This window comes from Trachemys scripta, chromosome 3, assembly GCF_013100865.1.
Source record: "Trachemys scripta elegans isolate TJP31775 chromosome 3, CAS_Tse_1.0, whole genome shotgun sequence".
Lineage (NCBI taxonomy): Eukaryota > Metazoa > Chordata > Testudines > Emydidae > Trachemys > Trachemys scripta.
In genome coordinates, this window is record NC_048300.1 from 46,485,488 (window position 1) to 46,495,433 (window position 9,946).

Genomic DNA, 9,946 nt, shown 5'->3' on the forward strand with positions numbered 1-9,946 from the left:
TCATTTTATTGCATGGTGTTTTACAGCCAAGTAAGAGGACAAGGCCTCTGTCCCAAGAAGCTAACAATCTAAATAAAGGGGACAGCACCTCAAGGGTATAAGAGATCCCCAAAGCAAAAGAATGCATCAACACCAAATGTGTTATTTGTTATAATTTGTGAAGCCTGCAGTCACACACAGTGTTGTACAGTGAATTATCTGTGCCAGTGGCCATACTCCTGACAGTTTACAAGCTGGCACAGCACAATACAAAACCGAATAGGGTTTGGAATGATATTTCTAGATGGAAAGTGGTATGGACCAGGTTTTTAGAAGTCTGTTGAAGCAGGAAAGGATATCTTGGTGTATGTTGGCATCTATTGATGATGGGCACAGGGTGAGTGAGGTAGAAGGCACAAAGTTGTATTTGGTAAGGGAGACAAATGGGATGAGATGTATTGTTAAAGTGTAAAGTGTGACCAGGGCTACAGGCCTAATCCAAAGAGTATAGAAGTCAATGGGAGCCTTTCCATTGACTTCACTGGACTTTGGCTCAAACCCTATAGGAGCAAGTGATGCCAGAGACGGAGATAGGCATTGATTTGTGGACACAATGATAAATGTTTTCATCACAGTTTTTTTCTTTCTTCTTCTAGGTACTCAGTTTGTATAACACCATAAATCCAGAAGCGTCTGCCTCTCCATGCTGCGTGTCCCAGGATTTAGAACCCCTCACCATCCTGTACTACATTGGCAAAACACCCAAAATTGAACAACTTTCCAACATGGTCGTAAAATCTTGCAAATGCAGCTAAAAGATGTCCCTGAAACAGCAATAAAGAAATGCGTAAAAATAACCAAGGAAGAAAGAAAAAGAGATTAAGAAAGAAAAAAGAAAACCTAAGTTCATCAGTGTTAAAAAAATAAAAAATAAAATAAAAAAAAAAAAACTAAAAAGAAGAAGAAGAAAAGCGGTACTAGTCCGAACTGTTTGAAAGTTTGTTTGTTTTGTTTTTTTAAAACTGGCATCTGAAACAAAACATTGAAGGCCTTTATCCTACATTTCACCTACTCAGTTAGTGAGATAGACAAGAAGCAAACAAAAACCAAAAACAACAACAACAAAAACAAAAAGAACCACACCTTTTAAAAAATAAACACTGGAAGAATGTGTTAGTGTTACTATGTGAAAGGAAAAAACAGGAAAATCCCATTAAGTGGAGTTGCTGTATCTGTCCCATGCCTTACTTGATCTCTCTGTATTGTTATGCGATAGACATCCTACCCATTCTTTTTAGTTTTAGTGTTAACAGTGCATTATTTATTTGTATGTAAAAACTATCACATGAACATTTCTTCACCATTGGAAAAAAAGAAACAAATGTGGACAAAGTGGAGACCAAATAAACTGCCAGAAATATGTTTAATGCTTAGGGGAACTCAAGCTCAAAAGATCCTGAAAATAATGGTTAGTTTAGTTCAATTAAAACAGAAGTCAGTTAATACACTATTGAGAAAATCTGCCTTAAAAATGCCTTATTTTATATGCCAGCGGCCTAGGGAGGCTTCTTGTAAGGTCTCAAACCCTTGTTTTAAATACTGAAAAACTTACTAATAAAGGACACTCTGTTTCAGTCTCAAAGACAAGTCTATAAGATTTTTTTTTTTACTGTAAATGATTAAAATGTCAGTTTAGTAAACCAGTGAAATATTTAACATGTACTGGTCTAATCTTCAGACCTTAATATGTTGCTGTATAGCTATGCTATGGGATGTTTTGTTCTTTTGGTATATGTAACCATACCTATAGTATTACAATAGGTGGGTAGTAAAAGCCAGCTTAATTGGAAACATATCTGTAGATCTCTATTGTAAACTATTAAAAAAATTAAGTACTTTATGTGTAATGTGTAAATTTTCACCATATTTTTGTATTCTGTAATACTGTCAACTCTCACGAGTTTGAATTTGAATTTGGGGCTCTTTTTGATCACTCAGTCATGTGTTTCCCTCTAGCTGGCCAGTATGAGTAGAGTCCCTATATTTTGACTTGCACTACAAATACATGTTTTATAATAATGCTATACATGTGCTTTGTATATTGTTCATCATTATGACATAAGCTACCTGACTCCATTTGTCTTTTGTTTTACAAAAAGGATGGATTAAAATAGTATCCTCTTCCCCTCCCCCACATCCTAGTTCATCCACATTTGTAGCAGTGAATCGCAATGCGACTCAGAGTTTTAAACCCAGTTTTGTTTTGTTTTATTTTCTCGGCTAAAGACAGTCAAACAGATGGATAAAGGAGCAAGATTTTTAAGAAAAGATTTCGCAGCCTAAGAGCTACGAGGCTAGGGCCCCGCCCTACAAACCCTTACACACAGGGAAATTCTCTACTGTGCAGAGAGCCAGGACAAAGCACGTGCGTCACTGAAGCCCTAAAAACAAGGCTTGAGTGGGACTGAATCAGTTTAGAGGCCTTGCGTTGGCCTTTTGCACAGCAGTGATTTTTCACCTGCAGTTAGTCTATGGGAGTGATCCTTCACCCACAAAGGTCAGCAGAAGTTTTGCCATTGACTTCTGTGGCATCAAATGAGGCCTAGTGAGAGTATTGGCATGTGGAAGGATTTGGAGGATCGGGCTCTGTGTCTTTGTTTAATCTTTTTTTTTTTTTTCCCTTCAAAAAAAACATTTTTTTTCCCCCCTTTTTAAAAAAAAAAAAAAAAAAAAAAAAAAAAAAAAAGGAACATAAATCTAGCAAACTCCTTTGGGCCCTAACAATCTTCATCGTATTCCAGAGGGAGTAAAACGAGATCTACATCGTACCCGGTGTTTAAAAATAAATGAATAGCAACAGATCCCTAAGCTAGACAAAGATGTGTAAAACCATGAAAAGGAATAGTTCAATTGATTTCACATTATAAATTGTTCTGAATGGCAAAGCTTGAAGATTGTGCAAGGAAACATGACAATTGGATGTAAAGGGCACATTCCCTCAAATACAATACAGGAACAGGACCTAGGGTGAGATCCTGGCTCCATTTAAATTGATGGGAGTTTTGCCATTGACTGAAATGGGGCCAGGATTTCACCCCTGAAGCTTTAAAGCAAAACATTAGTGGCCTGATCCTCCACTGTGTTAACTTGAATTTAGGAAGTGTAACTCCCTTGACTTTAGTGGAGCAACACTGCTGTAAAACTGAAGTAACATAGTGGCGAATCAAGCTCAAGGTCTGGATTCTACCCCTTTGATTTGCACAGACAGTTCCCATTAACTTCATTGGGAGCCCGTGCTCATTGCTGAGATCATAATGTAGCCCTGCCCATAATGAATAATGAATAATCTGACCCTGCCCATTGTCTCAGTGCAGAGGAGGTATATGAGGGTTTGTATGTGTGTGTGGTTCTTCTAGTATTATTTTGCAAATTGAAATTAACAAATGAAGGGTCCAATCCTCCAAACACTTGCAGGAGCCATGTTTACTATCCTGAAGAGACCAATGGAAATAAACGAAACTCTTTGAGCACTGTGATTGCTGGCGTTTGCAGCATTTAGCCTTAATCTGTTTTATTAGCTTCAATATCAGAATTCTATATGTGGGGAGGAGGAGACAAGGGTTGGGCAAATTAAAAAAAAACCCAACTTGCCATTATCAATTTAAATGTGGCAAAAACCTGGTATTGAAGCTTGATGATTTGAAATAGCAGGATCTGAGATGTCATTAATGTCAACTACACTCCCTATCTGCTGGACGCAGCCAGAAGTTTGGGCCTGGGAGGTGGGGATGTTTTTAAAAAATCTGTGTATAACGCCTTATAATTGCGTTAGGTCATTTTCCCCAAATTGGATGAAGTTTTGTTTTCTATTTTTTCCTCAGAAATGCACTGACAGTATTTGAAATGTTCTATTTTACAGCTCCTAAATCTTTCATTTTTTGGTTTATTTTTAGACATATATTTCCTGTTAGTGAATAAAGAGGACATTGGGCCTGATCCTACAAAGTGCAGCCAGAGCTCCTTTGGGGTGAAACTCACCCCTGTGGAGAGGGGCAGCGCGAGGGAGGTCCTGGCGCTATTTAAGTTCAGCGCAAAGCCTCAGAATGAGGTGTAAATGGAAATAAAGAGGCACAGAGGGGCATACTATGGCGCCCCTTTGTGAGGTGCTGATTTCCTCAGCTTGCAATGAAGACAGTGGGAATTAAGGATACTCAGCACTGGGCAGGAGATACTCAGTACCTCACAGGATCAGCCTCAAAGGGAAGGGGTGGGGCTGAGGGACAAATCTTAGCACTCAGCTGGTTGGGTTAGGATAGCATTTTTTGTGTGTTTAGCAGCAATACAGTTGTATGGACGGCACGGTTTAAAAAAAAAAAGGAACATAAAAACAGCTGTGTTGTATTTTGATGACCGATTACCTTGTATTTTAACACAGTGTATGTCTGTTTTTGTGGTGCTCTAGTGGTAAATAAATTATTTCAATTATATGCTTATGTCGCATTCATATGGCAGTCTTCTTCTGACATAAGAAATCCCTCAGTTCAGTACTATATGTCTCAGCCTAATGTGGGAAGTAATTTTTGCATACTTGCTCTTCAAATTGTATTCTGTGGCCTGAATCTAACAAAAACTGTTCTCTGTATGGATGGATCGCTTCTTTGCTCTGTTTTAGTGCAAAGATTACATAATCCATGCAGTGCTTTTTTCCTTTCATTGCAGTATAAATACAGGGATATTGATTGACAGCAAATTGTTCCAGGTAAATGTTTAGTGCCAGCAAAAGGTGTTCTGGATTGACAGTCCTGGAGAGTAAAGTCTTCTGTATTCATAGTTTCAACATAGGCAGTGGGATTGCAAACCTCTGTTACATCTCCTCATCGCTGAGGCCAGACCCTGATCTGCGCCACACACAATCAGCCTAGAACCTCTCTACAGAGACTGCCATCAGTCTCTTACCAATTGTGGGGGGGGGGATTTCCCTGCTAGGTCACGGGTTTGAATCCAGACCAGGTCAACCTGGCAGTGACAAAATAATTTCTACTTCTGTCTGTTCAGTTGTGCTAGGTGAAATGAGTGGGTGATCTGAGTCCAGTTCTTGATCCACATGACAAAGGCTCTCGGCCAGTTCAGCCCTCTAGATAGAACTCGTTGAAATTGTACAGTATTCACATTGATGAGCTACATAGTCATTGTGAGCTCTTGTCTTGTGCTGTTTCCCACACAGTCTCATAAGAGGTCACAATTCTGCCTCCCCTTAGTTCTGTCATGTGTTGGCTAAGTGTGTGTGTTATACTCTACTTGCAAACCACTGTGTTTATAGTGGTTTGTTCATAGCAGAGAAATAGTTACATGGTTCTATTTCTCTTGACAAGTAATTTGATTCTACTGTTTGTTATGAGAAGAGTCTTTCCCACCCCATTCCGCAATTTACAATCACATCATCTGAGCAATTAAGAATCAAGGGGCCCAATACCACAACTTTTACTCCCTGGATCATCAGTAGCCTTAGTCACATGAGTAAACGTAACTCAAGTGAGAGATGGTCACAGGACTAGACCACAACATTTGAAGATGAATTTATGAATACTGTATATTAAAAAGTGTTTTCAAACATAGAAGGTGATGGCAAGAAGTGCAAAGCAAGTGCAATTCCTGTTGATTTCAGTGGAAGTTAAGGGACTATCCAAGAAATACTATGCACACCTTGGGTGCTGAAGAAAAAACCCATCTGTTTGTACCTGGTTATTTAGCATATTTTGCTAATAATAACAAATGGACCCAGAGGACTGTAAATATCTTCTTAAACAATTAGGTTTGGGATGAACATTAAAATAATCTTAAGACTCAGTTCACCAGGGTTAGTCTAGTTTTACACTGGTTGATCTTCATTAATTTCAGTGGTGTTACACTGGCATAAAACTGCAGTAACGTAAAATTATTAGGCTTTTAATTTCCATTTAAATGAAGTTCTGCTGAAAGATGCTGCTTTTGATGTAAAATTGCCAATGATAGGACTTTCCAATCACATTCTTACCAAAAGTGATCCATACACATTCTTACAGAGCACCTGTTTGTCAAAACACTTTGAAGTCCTGGTTTCTCTATTTCTACAAGGGAAGAATGTTTCATGGGGGGTTGATGGGGATTTTTAGTTAGAAAAATAATTACGGTGCATATAATTAGAAAGACACAAAGTAGAGAGAACAGAATGTCCTGAGAAAAGCTTTTATGATGTGGGGCTGAAAAATGAGAACTGCCTCTTCATAAAGAGATGTAATCAAACAGCTATGCATAATTAAAGGTAGACTATTTGTGCAGAATATTTCTGTGTGTTGGGCTTGTCTTTTCCCTTTACTAATACAGCTTACCCAGACTTGAACAGAGACACTCGTGCTACAGTGCTTGAATCAAAATGTGGTTAATAAATATAGAATATTCAATATAGGAATAAAACCCCAAACTCTGTAACTGTCTTGAAAACCAGTTTTTAGGCCAAAATCTGCCTCTTAGATCAGACGGAATAGATTCTATGAGGAGCCATGAGTTCTGGGAGAAAATAAACCAAGAGGTTATGTAATTATATGTGGTTATAAAGTAGATGTGAAGTAATGTAGTTGGCTTGTCAGTAGGCATGGGTGTAACAGTAATTTCTTCATCTGTTTAAAAATAAAATTAAACGGAACAGAGAGCTGATGAGAACTCCCAATCAAATTTGATATGCTCGTTTAATGAAGTAACCTGTTGGAATCTAATACTGAGCCCCATAGGCATAAAGCCTTCTTAAAACATATTGTGGTGGTCCAAGAAACTAACATTGCCTTTTTTGTTGTTTTAATCCAAACCAAAATGTTGGCAGGAGTCGGGAAGGGGTCAGTGATCATTGGGTTTCTGTAATGTTTGCACATGCTATAGGCTGAGCCCGATAAAACTTTTTAGGTGTGAGTTGCATGGATTGTTTACTCATAAGAAAGGGAACTAGATGCAAGTGGCAAATAGGACTTAAAGTGCTTTTTATGCTTTGAAACACACTGTGGGATTCAGAAGATTGTTCTTATACATCATTTTCATGCAGCTAATTAGTGGTGGGTGCAGGCCAAAAAAAAGGTCCACATTTTTTCAGATTCTGAGGTCAGGGACCTAGAGCCAAGCTATAATGTTCAAATTTGGATCCACAGTTTTACCAAAGTTTGGGGGATTTGGTTCTGAGGCTGATCTATAATGAGAGTTTTTATGGCCAAATTCACTGCTGGAGTATGCAAAGACAGCTCCATTGACTTTAGTTGAACCCACTTACACTAGCAGGGTGAAATTTGCCCCTGTGCAGAGGGCTCATGCTCACCCAAGGCCTATGCACTCAAAAGTGAGTGACTAGAGTGAATTTAGCCTCTAGACTCTTTGGCCATGGTGCCATGAGCTCTTATGCTTGCATAACTGCCAGTACTCCAGCTCCACATCTCACCTAGGGATCTAATCATCTGAATTGCCATTTGCTAAAATAGTAGTTACAGGACTGTATCTCTACAAATCAAGATGACCCTCAGGGAAGTCTCTGTCACCTAGTGACTGAAATTCCAGCAGTATGGTACTGATCTGACAATGTCGTTGCCAGCTGATGGAACCTGTGTGAATGAATTGGTGGCCTCAGTCCAATTCCTAGTGTAAACTTGTTGGCAATCTCAGCAGAGAGTCCAAGGATATACAGATTTATCTCATCCAGCAAAAGCAGAAAGTGTCTTTATCTGGAAGAAAATGGCTCCCCCAACCCCCATTTGGAAAAATGTAAATATGAAGTACAAAATATGCAGCAGTTCACGGTCAAGTTATGCATTCCATTGCAGTGTGTAACCTGCTATCTTAGAGGTGGTCTGGATCAATTTAAGAAGATTTGGGAGCTGCATCTGTGTTCAGAGATGTAATAAAATATGTTGCTTCCATCGGTTTGGTGAGAAAAGTTAAATAAGTTTTCAAAATATAATAAATGAGCATTTTTTAGCAAACCCAAACTACTATATGTGCAATGTAGGAGATTAATCATTGCAGATGTCTGGTCTGAACTAAAGCCAATTCACGTATGAGGAGACAGGTGCACATAAATCAGGAGCACTGAATGTGTGCAAGGAGTATATGGATAGAGGATGGATTGTGTGAACATAAAGCACTGTAAGCTGAACAGAGACACAAGTAAATTGTATTTGTTTTTACTTTGGTCTTCGTTATAGTATTTATCAAACTTGCAACTGGTTCCTACTGTTCCTAAATTCCTACTCCTTTGTCTTGGCATAGAGAAATCTTTTAGCAGGTCGGAATTTACCTAGCAATATCTGCAATCATAGATATAGTCCAGCATCTTTATCAGCCACTTAGTGCATGGACAGAATCCTAGGGCAATTAAAAGGAACAATTAACAAGACTCACATGTGGTTAATTAACCACAGCAATTATACTGTGCACAAAATCCCAGACAGGTAACAAAGAAGCTTCGCCTGCAACTAAATTGCTCTTCCAGCCTCAGTCTCTTAGTCCCAGATTAGGAGGACCTCCTTCTCTTTTGGGTAGCAGATGATGGTTATATGGTGCTGTCAGCTTAGCAAACACACTGGGAATTAGCCTGTGGACCTTCAGACCTAAAAGCATGAGTTACTACAGCTTGAGCAGGTCAGCCAGGGCTCTCTAAGTGGTGCTGTAGCAGACTCATATCCTCTGCAGACTGGGCACAGAGGGGGATTTGTAACACACACTCATGAGTGGGTTACACTTGCATTTGGCACAAGTATGCAGTGGCCAGGTCCTGGTCTCCACACCATCTTCAGGGGCCTATCCTTTTAATCCACATACTGGTCAGAGCTTCCTCCTGGAAGCTGGATAGCTCAGCCTGATTGGCTGAACTAGTTGTGATGCCATTGTCTTTGGCTCCAGCTTCACACACAGGCTTCCCTTGCCTGCAGTCACCCCATCCCTGCTGGCTGCACTGCATTACCCCTGCAGCTGTGCTGGCCGCCAGCTAACTGTGCTCATCCTGTCTGGGCTTAGGGTGACCGTACGTCCCGTTTTGGCTGGGACGGTCCCTTTTTTAAGCCCTGTCTTGGCCGTCCCGATGTTTTTGGCTAAAGTGGGCACTTGTCCCATTTGCTCTTGCCAACTTGATCAGTTGGGAAGAGCAAATGGGACAAATGTCCATTTTTGTCAAAAAGTCGGGTGTGGTGGAATGGGTGGTGGAGGGGGAGCAGTGATGCCAGCCCCGTGCAGCGCGGGAGGCAGGGCTCGGGCAAATAGTGATGCCAGCCTCACGTGGGAGGTGGTGGTCGTGGGCTTGGGTGAGTGGCTTAGGCCAACCCGGGGCGGGGGGGGGGGGGGGGGGGGGGAGGAGAGCTTGAGTTAGTTCCCCTTTGGGAAATATGGTCACCCTCGGGCTCCTTCAGTGTCAGGCCAGATTATAGTACTTTCTCCTAATTATCCTGACCTTTGGGCTCCATTTGTTTATAGGCAGGCAGACCTACTGGGGTGGGCCTGGTGTAGGCTGTTCTCTGGGCTTAACTCTGCCATGAGCTCAGACTGTCACAGCAGCCACGTATCCCACTGCCTGCAAGCCATACTGTGCAGTCTCCTCCCAGCCCTGCCCTGCAGGCCCCTTCTCAGCAGCATCAGGCCCAGAGCTGATCAGGTGGCCAGTGGCCTGTGCTCTCTTTTGCAGGGCTGAGCTCCTCCTCTGCAGTGGCATCCTCATCACCCAACAGCAGATGGGCTGGCAACTGATCGGGGCTCTGGGATGCACAGAAGCCAGCTCCTCCCCTCTATCTTCCCCACAAACCAAACAGGGCTCAGGGGATAGGACCAGCCTCTTTACCGCACTGCAGCTGCCACGTGGGGTGGGGACTCCCCCAACCAGCTTGCACCCCAGACTCAAACTTTGGGGAAGTGAATTTAGCAGTTGATCCATAACTCCTTGATGGGCAAACTCGGACTCCAG

At 41.2% G+C, this 9,946-nt stretch overlaps 1 protein-coding gene across 1 annotated transcript in view; it reads left to right on the forward strand.

Moving 5' to 3' along the window:
• Positions 1 to 4,466, forward strand: part of TGFB2 (transforming growth factor beta 2) — a 75,652-nt gene extending 71,186 nt beyond the window's left edge. The window contains exon 7 of the mRNA XM_034764605.1: positions 636 to 4,466. Coding sequence (XP_034620496.1) covers positions 636 to 794 — 159 coding nt within the window. The 3' untranslated portion in view covers positions 795 to 4,466. The remainder of the gene's footprint in view (positions 1 to 635) is intronic.
• The last annotated feature ends 5,480 nt before the right edge of the window (positions 4,467 to 9,946 follow it).